Source organism: Ursus maritimus, unplaced genomic scaffold, assembly GCF_017311325.1.
Source record: "Ursus maritimus isolate PB19 unplaced genomic scaffold, ASM1731132v1 scaffold_2, whole genome shotgun sequence".
NCBI lineage: Eukaryota > Metazoa > Chordata > Mammalia > Carnivora > Ursidae > Ursus > Ursus maritimus.
Window position 1 is genome coordinate 85,757,557 of NW_024424452.1, and position 13,126 is coordinate 85,770,682.

General features: G+C 50.1%; 1 protein-coding gene across 1 annotated transcript in view; it reads left to right on the forward strand.

Annotated features, from left to right (window-relative positions):
* Nucleotides 1-9,757, forward strand: part of COLGALT2 (collagen beta(1-O)galactosyltransferase 2) — a 47,071-nt gene extending 37,314 nt beyond the window's left edge. Inside the window, exons 9-11 of the mRNA XM_008701223.2 lie at nt 721-848; nt 4,804-5,010; nt 6,543-9,757. Coding sequence (XP_008699445.2) covers nt 721-848; nt 4,804-5,010; nt 6,543-6,819 — 612 coding nt within the window. The 3' untranslated portion in view covers nt 6,820-9,757. The remainder of the gene's footprint in view (nt 1-720; nt 849-4,803; nt 5,011-6,542) is intronic.
* Nucleotides 9,758-13,126: the final 3,369 nt, after the last annotated feature.

Genomic DNA, 13,126 nt, shown 5'->3' on the forward strand with positions numbered 1-13,126 from the left:
TAATCAAATATCTTGTCTAGGTAAGAAGTGGCAAAGTCAGGACTTGAACCCATGGCTTAGATGGAGGGAGGTATTGGAATGTGGGGTTCTTGATGAAGGGTCAGTTCCCATAAGAAAAGAGAAAGTTCCTACAGAAGGTCCCCTTGAATGCCTTCCCTCTTTGAATGACCCAGTCTATGACTATCATTTCTTTCTTTAAACCTTAAGTGAAGTGTAATTATATATATATATATTAAATTAAATAGATTGTTAAATACAGGCCAGTGAATTTCACAAATAGAGTAATAATACAGCCATGTCAACCAGCAGCCAGACCAAGAAACAGGTTGCCAGCACCCCAGAAGCACCTCCTCCATATTTCCTTCTAAGGAACTGTCCCCAAGGGTAATCACCGTCTTGACTTCTAACAGCACGGAATAGTTGTGTCTGCTTTTGTCCTTTTGTTTACATGAGTGGAACCACAGGGTACTGAGGTACATCCTCTCTCACTATTACATTCGCGAGCTTCATCTAGAACATTGCGGTTAATTGTAGATCGTACATCCTCATTGCTGAAAATACACCCAGTTTATTTACCCATCTGACGGCATTTGCTTAGAGCCCAGTTTCGAGCTGTTACTTATGTGCTACTGTACTCCTGACTTCTTAATATATATTCATCTCATAAGAAATAGGCATCGGACCTCTCATAGGGTCTCTTCCCACTGACGACCTGTACAGGTGATTGACCGAGAGCTGGAGAAGACTCTGGTTATTGAGGACGATGTGCGCTTCGAACATCAGTTTAAGAAGAAGCTGATGAAGCTGATGGATGACATCGACCAGGCTCAGCTGGATTGGGAACTGATGTGAGTGACGAGCCAAGCTTGGCCCAGAGCCCTGAGAGGACCAGTCCTTTTCAAGGGGCAGCGAGCCCCACCTCCCCAGCCGATAGGAGATACGGCTCATGCTTCCGCTTTGCCGGTTTTCTCTCCAGAAATGTTCCCACAAACAAGAAGGGAGTGGAGGATAGGCCGTGGTTTCTGCAACTATATACTCTGCGGGCTGAGAAAGAAACTGTGGGAGCTTCTTTGTGAGACCCGGAGGTTGCCTGCTGGTCAGGGGTCTTCAGACGGAGTGCTCATGTGGGAGCACAGCAGAAGTCCTCCCAGTGAAGCATCAGGCACATGGAGAGGTGTGAAGAGAGAGGGGGAAGCGTTCGTTCAAGGGCAAGGGTCCTGTGTCACGCTGGAAAGCGGGTTTCCTCTGTCGCCTCTGATGGTATGGGGGCTGCAGCTCAGCATGAGAGTGCCTCTGTTGGGAAGGGAAGTGTGCAAACAGTAAGAACGCTGAGCTGGGTTCGGTGGAGGGTCAGAGTCCGTCACAGGAAAATCAGGTTTACCAGGGTAGTGCTGGTTCTGAATTGACGTTGAGTTCATGCTCTGGTAGCTGTCTGGGATTTAAGTCTCTCTCTCTGTTTCTCTCTCTCTCTCTCCCTCTCTCTCCTTCTCCCTCTGCTTCCCTCTCCTTCCCTCTCTCTCCATCTCCCTTTCCCTGTCTCCCCCTCCCTCCCTCTCTTATCTCTGTCTCTCCCCCCTCTCACTCCCCTCCTCTCTTTCTCTCTCTCTCCCTGTCTCCCCTTCCCTCCCTCTCTTCTCTCTGTCTCTCTCTCTATCCCTCCCTCTCATTCCCTCTCCATCTCCCTCTCCCTGTCTCCCCCTCCCTCCCTCTCTTATCTCTGTCTCTCCCCCTCTCTCACTCCCTTCCTGTCTTTCTCTCTCTCTCCCTGTCTCCCCTTCCCTCCCTCTCTTCTCTCTGTCTCTCTCTCTCCCTCCCTCTCCTTCCCTCTCTCTCCCTCTTCCTCTCCCTGTCTCCCCCTCCCTCCCTCTCTTCTGTCTGTCTCTCCCTCTCTCTCTCCCTCCCTCTCCTTCTCTGTCTTTCCCTCTCCCTCTGCCTATCTCCCCCTCCCTCCCTCTCTGTCTCTATCTCTCCCTCTCTCCTTCCCCCTCCCTCTCCTTCCCTCCATCTCCCTCTCCATCTCCCCTTCCCTCCCTCCCTCTCTTCTCTCTCTCTCTCTCTCTCTCTCATTTTCTTTTTAAACCAAAGGACACTTTTTTACTTCTGTCCAGCGAGGCAGAAGGTTCCCAAGCATTATGTATGCTTCCCAGCTGTGCCAAAGGCAATGTCATCGAATCCAAGCCTGTTCCTTTGGAGTGGCTGCAGCAGACAAGCTGTCCCTACTCCTCCCATCCTCGGAGGGAAACTTAACTCTGGGCCCAAGTGGAATACTTGTTCTCTCAGAAAACATACCATTCTGAGCACAGAAGAAACCTAGTAATGACTCAACTAACCCATGGGGAATAGACCCAGAAATCAGTGCCGTGTAATGAAAAGAGACCGGCTCTCTGTCAGATGGCAGCCGTGTGATTAGATTCTGCACCGTCCCTGAGGACCCTTGCCTGTCCCTATAATCCTCCAGAAGTTCCCACACCTCAGTCTGAGTCTATAGCTCTGCAGCCCGTGGCTACACCTCGTGGCCACGGAGCCAGGAAGCCATTGTACGTTCACGTGACCTGCAAAGGCAACTTTCACTTAAGCCTTGGAATCGGAGGACTGGACTCGGGGAGTCTAAGATTTATGATTGACACAAGTCCTTGTCCACTTGTGGTTTAGCTGGTGCATTTCTTGGGGGCAAAGAACCAACAGATCCAAGAAAGCTGAATGACTGGGTAAGGGTATGGATGCAGGGAATGATACGGATCTGAGATAAGAATCTTTTCTAAATTTCACAGATTGATCAAGTCAAAATATTCCATTAATATCGATTATATACTATTAAAGAATGACAGTGGTTTCAAATTTTTCATTTTTCTTTCTTTCTTCAGAGATAAAGAGTGTGCAAGGCTGGTGGGGGGCTGAGTAGAGGGAGAGGGAGAGAAAAAATCTTAAGCAGACTCTGCACTGAGCACGAAGCCCAACATGGGGCTCGATCTCACAAGGCGGAGATCATGACCTGAGCTGAAATCGAGAGTTGGACACCTACCTAAGTCACCCAGGCACCCCTCGCCAATCTCTTTCTAAAACGAACAAAAAGCAAATGTTACTGAAGCTCAAAGCATGAAAACTGATCATCTGTCCATGGCTGCCATGTTACGTTTCTCCAGAAAAAGGAACTAGTACATGGGAAGAGTAGAACAAACCATAGGAATCATCTAGAGCAGTCAGTGCTGTCCAATAGTAACGTAACATGAGCCACATACATCATTTGAAATTTTCTAGTGATCCCATTCAAATGGTAAAAAATACGTTAAGTGAATTTAATAATACATTTTATTTACCCCAATGTCTCTACATATTGTTACTTTAACATGTAATCAATATTTAAAAAGTATTAATGAGATAGTCTAATTTTTTTTTGGTTTTGTTTTAAAGCCTTTTCGTTTTCTGTTTGTTTGTTTAGAGGGAGAGAGAGGCAGAGGGAGAGGGTGAGAGAGAATCTCAAGCAGGCTCCACACCCAGTATGGCGCCCAACCTGGGGCTCGATCTCACCACCCTGAGGTCATGACCTGAGCCAAAACCAAGAGTCAGACGCGTAATCAACTAAGCCATCCAGGCGCCCCTTTTCTACCATCTTTAACATCCAGTGTGTACTTTATGTTTGCAACACATCTCAGTCTAGATGCGAACTTTTCAGCCACTGCAAGAAACTGCAGTCCTTCTGAAACAATTTTGTTTAATGGAAAAAATATTTTACACATCTTCGATTTATTTTAAAATTTCAATTTAAACTATGTAAAAGGAATCAGTTGAGTACAAACAGTTCCTGTCACTCTAGCCACATGTCAAGTGCTCAGTGGGAGTTTCTCTTCCACTTGATGGTACCTGAGAGAAATTCAGATGCTTTAGTCTGAAGGGACAGTGGCTGAGAGGATCTGTGTTTGATGTCCTGAGAAGGTGAACAATGACTCATGCTACGAATCCTGAGATGTCTTGACAAGAGGAATCCTTTAAATGTTGAAAGAGAGAGTTTTAAGAAAAAATAGAGGAAGGCAGCTTTACCTCCAGGCAGGAAGCCCTCTCCTCCTCAGCTTGCTCCAGGCAGGTGGAAAACAAGCAGGTTCCACACAAGAGTAAGGGATCACGGGTCTGTGAGTACACTGCGGGAAAGCTGGACTGGCTGAGCGTACATCTTCTGTTTCGGAAGCTGTTCGAGAAGGACAGGACCTGCCTGGTGAACAACGTGAGGGCAGAGCTAGATGTGCATGAGGAAGAGAAGGCCAGGGAGGCTTAGTCACTCACTCTCCTCAGGAAGGACCCCCTTGGGGCCACTTGGGTTCCTGGGTCTTTGACTGTAGACTGTAGACTGTGTCTTCCCCACAACCTTTTCTGTCCTGTGCTTACCGCCAGCATTTGGAAAGTTGTCCGGAGACCATCAAAGGCTGAAACTCTAGGGACTTGAAAACTCATGATCTCACCTCTGGGCCTTTTTTCTCCACTTCCAAACTTTGTAAACACAGCTGGAATTCCCGTACCGTCTTGGGGAAATGATCAGAGGGATCTTTTAGTCTCTCTACAGTTTAACTTGCAGGCTGGGGCATAGTGCTGGGCAAGACCAGTTGGGATGTTGGGAGAAGGAACCAGGCAAACAACCCCCTTCATGACAGAGGCCGGTCATCATTGGTGATGGGATGCACATTGTTGTGATACTTTGATGTAAGACACAGTTGGTCCAAGCTTTCAGAAGTATCTGCAAACCTATGCTCTGTTCTTCCTGATGTCTAATATTCAAATGGGAATCTTGCTCCTCCATCCGCTTCCTTCTAGTTATATCGGCAGGAAGAGGATGCAGGTGAAAGAGCCTGAGAAAGCAGTGCCCAACGTGGGAAATCTGGTCGAAGCCGACTACTCCTATTGGACGCTGGGCTACGTCATCTCTCTGGAAGGAGCACAGAAGCTGGTTGGAGCCGATCCCTTTGGGAAGATGCTGCCAGTGGACGAGTTCCTGCCAATCATGTACAACAAGCATCCCGTGTGAGTCCCCCTGACTGCCCGCCCGCCGAGGGCACGCCCCGCCCAGATACCGTGCTCCTCGGTTTCTCGGTAGTGCGTGTATTTTCTAAGGCTGTACTGCTTTTCTAAATGATCTTTCCATAATCACGACTCAGAGAGGCTGACTGCAGTGACCGTCCCTCTGTACAGAAGGGAAAGCCGAGGCTGAAATGGCGAGTCTTGCGTGTCCTCTGTAATATCCAGTGAGTAGTGTATCTGGCCATAATGTGCTTGGTGCCCTCCTTGATTTCGATCTTCTTATTTCCATAAACTCATCCACCTGAAAGTGAAGGTCATCTTCCTGAGCACCTTCAAGTTTTCAGTTCGTTTCTCAGTCCACTGTGTGTACTTATTGGCCAAGCAGGGGTTCTCTCCTGGCAGAGCTCACAGTCTGGTTGGGAATTCAGACTCACGAATGGTCCTTGTGATGTACAGTGAGACCTGCAATCACAGAGGTGCGTTAGAGGCCTGGGAGGGGGGAGGTGGCCCCTGAGCGGGGTGTCTATGGAGGAAAGCAGGTGACGCTCAGGGTTCCCCTCACGCAGGGTCTTACCCTGAGCTAGCGTTGTGTGAAGGGTGTGGAGATGGGTGGTGCACCTGTCAGTCTCCCCAGTAATCTGTGAGCCCATTGAGACCGGAACAGTCTCACATCCCTGTGTCCTGAGAACGTAGTGTACTCTACCCATAATAGCTGCTCCGTCAATGAGTCCTAAGTTCATTAGTGGAGCAGGAGACCAGGTTCTAACCTCGGCTCCTTCTCTCAGTTGCCAGGTGATCTTACTAGCTGGGCTTCATTTTAGTGGTTGAGAATGCCCGTCCTGCATCTGGCTCATTTTGTCTCCTGTCTTCAGTAAAGATGGATCTCCTCACCCTCTTTGATACAGCTGACTTTATATCCGTGTCCTTCAGGAACATGGAGGTCAACCATCATCCCTGTAACAGAAAGGAAACTAACACCTACGGTGCACTGCCTGAGCCAGGAGCCACGCAAATGTCACCTCGCGTGATCTGCACAGGAGCCCCGGGGGGAGGCCGAGTCGTCCTCCCCTTTACACTCACGGGGAGCTGGGATGCAAAGCCAAGTTGGCGTGCCTCCAAGCCTACACCGTGTGACTTACCCCACCACTGCTGTTCAGATCTGAACTAATTTATTAACCCAAGAACAGGGCATCTTCCACAAAGTGATCACATTTATTTATCGTGATGGTCCAACAGAGCTTAATTCTTAGTTTTTAGAGTAAGACCTGAAATTCATCTTTAAAACAAGTCCAACAAGAGACGACAGAAATACCCTTACGTTTCTCCTTGTGTGTTTATTTAGATCATCTGAAAGCTTTTAAAGAAACTTTTATTGTGTTTGTAGACTAAACTTTTCCCCAAAGGACACAACTTTAAAAAATCATCAGAGGCCTCCATGACAATGTGAGAGATGACCAGCAGGGCCCCTCTGCTCTTTTCCCCCTGTTCGCTAGATGGCCTATCCCCTCACGCACCCATACTCCTCTTGTTTGCAGAGCTGAGTACAAGGAGTATTATGAATCCAGGGACCTGAAGGCCTTCTCCGTGGAACCCTTGCTCATCTACCCCACACACTACACGGGCCAGCCGGGGTATCTGAGTGACACAGAGACCTCGACCATCTGGGACAATGAGACAGTGGCCACCGACTGGGACAGGACCCATTCCTGGAAGTCCCGGAAGCAAAGTCACATCCACCGCAATGCCAAGAACACAGAGGCCTTGCCGTCGCCAACCTCCCTGGACGCTGTGCCTTCGAGGGATGAGCTATGAAGTCTCTGGGCGGATTCACCACCCTTGATTTTTCTAACGGGCTATTCATCTGTTTGCTCCAGTTTCTTTTAGTGGTCACAGTCATCTCACCAAAGTGGTCTACTGTGATTGAGCAAAATTACTATATTCCTGACAGGGGAGGATAAGAGGGAAACTTAACCCAAATTTCCTAGGATGGCTAGAAGATAGGCTTTATGGCAACCATTGAGATGAACTTCAACCCAGATACCTAGCCCTTCAGTGTATTATCCGTATGATACTGCTTCCTACATTAAGGATGAACAGTACGGCCCAGAGACGCATCCCTGAAAAAGGCCGTCACATCAGTAAATGGGCAGGCAAGGAGCCGAGCCAACTGGACTACATCCGCTGGTCTCGTGGGTCCATTTTACATCATAGGTGTGACCTTGAAAACTTGTGTATGTAACAAGTTTGTGAGGGAGGAGGGTCAAATCATTTAAAATCAAATTAATTGAACTTTGGTTTAAAGGAATTCTCTCATGAGCCAAAGGGAGCTGTTCATCCTAGTCCTTGTTATCCAATAGCGATGGGTATTTGGGTCTGTCTGAGACTTGGCCTTTGACTATCATGGCGGTTGAAGCTCTCCTAAAGAGGCGTCACGTTTGCCATGTGGGTAGAGTTTAGTAGCTATTTGAAAGTTTGTGTAGATATTTGAGGAAAAAAGAACTCAGTCTTTGGCCTTTTATTGTGGTCACTTGAGTTAGGATGCTCTATTTATGAAGATAAATTTAATATATAAGGGGTTCGGGCTGGTGTCTGACTTCTGTCCCAGGGGACCCTGTGCTGCTGCGACAGGTCACACTCGCCCTCCACGCCTGAGCCTGGGAACAAATTGTGAGTGTGAGTTTTATGAGTCACTGTCAAGAGGCAGAGCACATTTTCAAGCCAGCAACTGTCCTTGCCTGGGTTTTTCGTTCTATTTTGAATTATTTATTCTACAAAATGTGGGGAAGATATCTGTAAGATAAGGCAGAGAAACAGATTTTTCAAGCTTTCATAGCACCCTGGGGAGTAGTGAGTGTGCGGTCTGGTTCTCCTGCATTTCCCAGCCTGGCTCTTGCACGAAGGCCTGTGGAGTGGGAGATTCTCACCATCTGGAAACAAATGCTTTTCCATTTCAGATGACAGACCTCGGTCAGAAACAATGGGCCGATCCACTGAGTTAGGCCAACAACCAGGGAAGCTCTCAGAGTCAGCGTCCTGGGCAGATGACCTCCCTGCTTTCCTCATAGATTGACTTTCTGGAAAGGGCAGTGTGCGGCTACATAACCCCTGCCAATTCCACAATCTGTGTTCCTCAGATATCTCGTGATGGTTTGCCTCAGGTTTGTGTTCGCCCGCCCGCAAGCAGTAAGAATTTGCTTCCAGAAATACCCTTCCCCCACACTCCTCTCTGAGCTTCACGCTTTGGAGCAGAGCCCATGGGCAGGGCTGCTGCGTGAACCCAGCTTCGTGCTCGCTGGCGAGGCCCCCAGGCTGCGGGACAACACGGCTGCTCGCCTTCCACAGAATGGCCTCCTTCTTGACTTACTGTCGACACTCTCCCTCGCTGACTAGTAAGCAAGGAGGCTGAGGAAGGGGATCTCGGCCGACTTCAGTTTTTACTGCTTAGACATACTTGTCAGAGCCTGACTCTTTTTTTTCTAGAAAAACAGAAAGAGCATCTGGGGAGCTAGTGAAAAACCCTTCGGTGATCTCTAAGGTTTCCTTGGGTATTTTGTTTGCATATTTGAGTGCGTGCAAGTGTGCCTGACTTTCACGATATATTTTTTTTTAATAGGGTGGGATGTGGTTGGGAGATTGGGAGTGGAGAAAGACTGAGTTGACTTTTGCGTGGTTTTGTTTAATGGAGAACATTGTTTTTTTCCTTTTGCTGTCAGCTGGTCTGACGGGTTTATGAATTCTCGTTCTTAAAAGATATTGGTCTGAAATTCTAGAATTTTAGATTAGGACTGTTCTACTGTGAATAAAGTTCTGGCTCTGTTCGCCCAGCCTTTGCTTCCGCCTGCTCAGGGCCGGGATCCCAAGCAGCGCTCTTTTGCTGGGAACGTGGTGCTCAGCACACCGCATCTGTTTTCAAAAAGTCGTCTCTTCAACAATCCAGGGGTTCCTTGACCTCGTTATTCTTCCTGCCTCCCCTCTTGTCTTAAGTCAAGACATTTGACCTTTGCAGCATCAGAGGGCTTTGCCTGGGCCATGGCACCTGCTCTTTGCCTCTGGAAGTTAAACCCCGTCTGGAATTCCGATCTGGATCCCTGTCTGGATCTCCGGATCCAACGTGGGAACTTCTGGACGACGAGCCAGACTTCAGCAGTGCTGGTGCTGCTGAGTGTGGACCGAGGACCTACGATTTGCAGAGGACACACCGCATGGGCCCTGCTTTGGGTTCCCTGGGGCCTGCTGCAGGAACTCCAGAGGACGAGAAAGAGCCGGCATCCCAGCATCCTACACTGTCTATCGTGCTGTGTCATTTCAGGGAGGGGAAATGATAAACTACTTGCCTTCTAGAAATCTTTGTGAAAAATTAAAAAAAAAAAAAAAAAAGCTCCACACTGTGATTGTTCACTGGTTCTTCCAACACTGACCCATGGCCTAACACTGCTAGAACTTCCCGATCTGCACTGGACCAGGGATATCAGAGGCCAGAGATGACCATCAGTGCTGCTCACCCCCACGGCTACAAGGAAAGAGGGTCACTGACCTTCCTGTCCGGTGGGAGTTGTTTTAGACTGCTGCAGAGATGGGGAAGAAGAAAAATTGTCTAGGCTACAGAAAGACAGGAGTCCCCTGGTGGGAAGGTGGGAAGGGAGGGCCCATCTTGTACTTTTATGCTATAGGTCAGTCTAACCATTCATTGAAAGATACCGGCTTATCCAAGGCCAAAGAACTTTATCCTGGGGGAAAAAAAAGAGAGAGAGAATCTATGTTGGCCTCTGTGACCCCTCAAATTTCAGACCAAGCTTCCCCCAAACCAGGTGTGAGCACTGCCTTGTTTCAGGCCCTGTTCTGGGCACTAAGACGCTCAGAGGATGAGGAAAGATCCCTACTGCTGGGGGGTCCACAGTCCAGTGGAGCGGCCACGCAAGCAGGAAGGCTTTATTTCAGAGGCAGGAACAAAATTGTAGGACCTCAGAGAACCCGGGTCTGCCGAGGAAGACTGTTGGGACAGCTTTGCTGGGAAGGTGGTCAGGAAGGTGACAGTCGTGCTGGCTGTGGGGGCATGAATGGGCATTTAAAGAAGGAGGAGGATTGGGTCTGGTGGGTGGGGACGCTTTCTAGGCACTGCGAAGGTGTGGGGCTGGGAAGGGGCCTGCTGGGGAGTATTGGGGGGCCGGAGGTTCTGAGAAGTCGGGTTTGTGTTGGGGTTGGTGACAGGAAACAAGATTGAGACCCAATCACGACGGCAAGGTAAGTCAGCTACCTTCCGTCCCTGGGTTATCATCTGTCATGAGTACAGAGGCCATTGTTTCTGGGGGAATTCTAAGTTTGGTTGCTTTCCTGAGAGACAGTGCAGAGGTTTCCAGGAAAACATTGGTGTCTAAAACAAGAGAAGTTCCCATTCAGCTACAAACTTGGGTAACTTTTCCCTTACGATGAAATAAAGTGTAAAACAAAGGTGAGTCCTCCCAAGAGGCTCCTACAATGTGATTTTGAGACATTCTCCCCAAGTAAACAAAGTGGTAGACAAATGATCCAGAAGTGATGTCTGTGAATGGAGCGCCTCGGTGGCTCGGTCGTTCGAGCACCCGACTGTTGTCCTCAGCTCAGTTTTTGATCTCATGGTTGTGAGTTCAAGCCCCACGTCGGGCTCTGTGCTGGGTGTGGAGCCTACTTTAAAAAAAGAAAAAGTGATATCCATGATTGACAAGAAATCATCTCACTGAGGAGTTAAGTAATGACAAAGTGAAAGTCAAAATGAGGCTGGTCATTCGATAAAAAAATAGGGTGTCATGGGTGACAGGAAACAAAGAACAGGCAGCCTTGGAAATAATCATTATGTCCATGTTTTATGTTTTGGGGTGAGGTTTATTATTTTAGAGAGAACCCTCCCTCCCGGGCCGTTCTGATTAAATGCGGCCGCGGGAGGAGGGCCAGGAGAGGGCAGTGGCACGTGAGGGAGTCTGTGCCCAGGCTGATGGCAGCCTTGAGTCAATGCAGGGCGGTGAGATGGGGTTGAAGAGTCTGACGTGTGGAGGCCAGGAAGTCCTTTCTGGCTGGTTGGAAAAGAGAGAAGTCACGATGGCGGGTTTAGTGCACTGCATCATAGTAGATGACACAGAAAATGGTGCCTCCTCTTATCAGGAGCACAGAGTAAGAGGATGTGGCTTGAACCACAGCATGAAGAGTTTAGGCGAACTTTCAGGAAGAATTTATTGACAGAATTATTCAGCACTAAATGGGATTCCAAGGCAGTTGATTCCATTAAAATGTGTGGTTGGGCAGGAGAATGGCTTCCTTCTGCTCTGTAAATTTACCTAAAATGGCCTGTTATTTTCCACCCGTAGATGTATTAATTCTTGCGATGATCTTTGCTCAGGTCACTTGGGTGACACCAGCTGAGCTGTACCGGCCCAAAGCCATCCTCCCATCTGCCCACAAAAGGGGTGGAAAGAATGAAGAATCGCCTCTGAGCATTGGTTATGCCTTTATTTTTAACCTGCCGAGTTTATTTTTATGTCCCTCCCTGACGTTTCTTCAGCTTGGCTGCCTCTGGAATGGGTGTTTTCATAAAATCTCACGTTGGAGCAATTCTGGGGCCACCTTCGTGGCCCCCGCTGGTCCAGAGGGGGCGCCTCTGCTGTTTCCTGTTCTGGGGGAGGCTGGACAAACATCTGGGCTCTTGCTCACAGGGGAACTTGATTTTCAGAGTGTAGTGGATAGCACTCTCGATCTGGTCTTCAGAAAAGCTTAGAAAATAATCGACGACAAAACGTCCTCTCCCAAAACAGAACTGGCGGTTTAGAGAAGGCCCCCACCTCCCACCCCCAGCAGGAGTTGAGATGTCTGAGTGTCGGTGGTGTGATCTGCAGAGTCTTAGCTGCTTTGAAAACCACCGGCCCTGACATGAAGGGGCTATCATGGTTCAGACTGGGCCTAGGGAGGAAGCCCTGCGCAGAGGGGAGTGTGAGGGCACCGGGAATTTGAGGGGAGAGGGAAGAGGTGGCTTCCAGGCCATGGCACACAGAGCCCAGGAGAGAGGTGCGAGGACAGGGAGCAAGAGACCGAGGCCCCGCAGCAGAGAAAGTGAGGCTGGTGCACCTCCCCAAAAAGTAAGGAGAGACCCGGAGGGAAAAATCATACGGGGCCGGCTTAGAGCGGAGGTGGCAGCGCCCGGGGCTCACGGCCACGGAGGGGTCCCTCAGCTGAAGGGCCTGCAGAAGACGAGGCTGGATGCCCCCCCGGCCCCGCCCCGTGCCTGTGGAACAGCAGCACCTCCTCGTGCACTGAAGTCGTCCCTGACCAGGGCCCTGGGCACAGACAGCCCCTTCCCCGGAAGAGCACAGGGCCCAGGTGAGCACAGAGGAAGGAGGACGTGAGAAAACCGCCCCCCAACCCGCAGAAGGAATCCAGCGGAGGCCCTCACGGGAGTCCCGCCCGCTCTGTGTGGGGGCCGAGCTCTTTCCCGGGAGGGACCCTCAGCTCAGACTGGGCCGCTTCACACCGCCGGGTCGCTGTGCAGCCCGCGGCCGCCGGGAGGCCGCCATCATGGCCGCCGGGCCCGCCCGCCTCCGGGAGCCCCGGGCCGCGGCTGTGGAACGTGCTGCGGGCCCTGCGGCCCTCCCGCTCCGGAGTCAGCCTCCCCCCAGCGCCTCCCCCCGAGGCTTTCCCAGGGCGCCTCCACACACTTCCCACACCCCACCTCTGGGGCCGTGCCCATCAGCACGGCGAGGGGGCTCACCCCCGGGAGGAGGTTGAAGGGCTTCGGGGAAGACGGGGCTCCCTTGGCCAGAAGCTTCCGGAGAAGAGCGGCCGCTAACTCTTACAGCATGTGACGAAGCCAAAAGTGCTCTCTCTGCCTGCGCGGTGCAATTTACTGCTACACGAACCTCACGCCTGTATTACCGATCCCTACCTTTCGGATGAGACAACAGCTAAATGAAGTGACTTAGGTAAGGTTGTCAGTGGCCTGGGACCCACTCTCTCCCGCTCCATGCGAAGCTTCCTGTGCATAGTCTGTCCTCGTTCTTTTCTCGCTAACATCTAACGTTTCCATCGCTGTCTCTCTCTTTCTCACACAGAGTCCAATATACAGCGGAGCTGGCAGCACCAGCCCCAGACCTGTGAT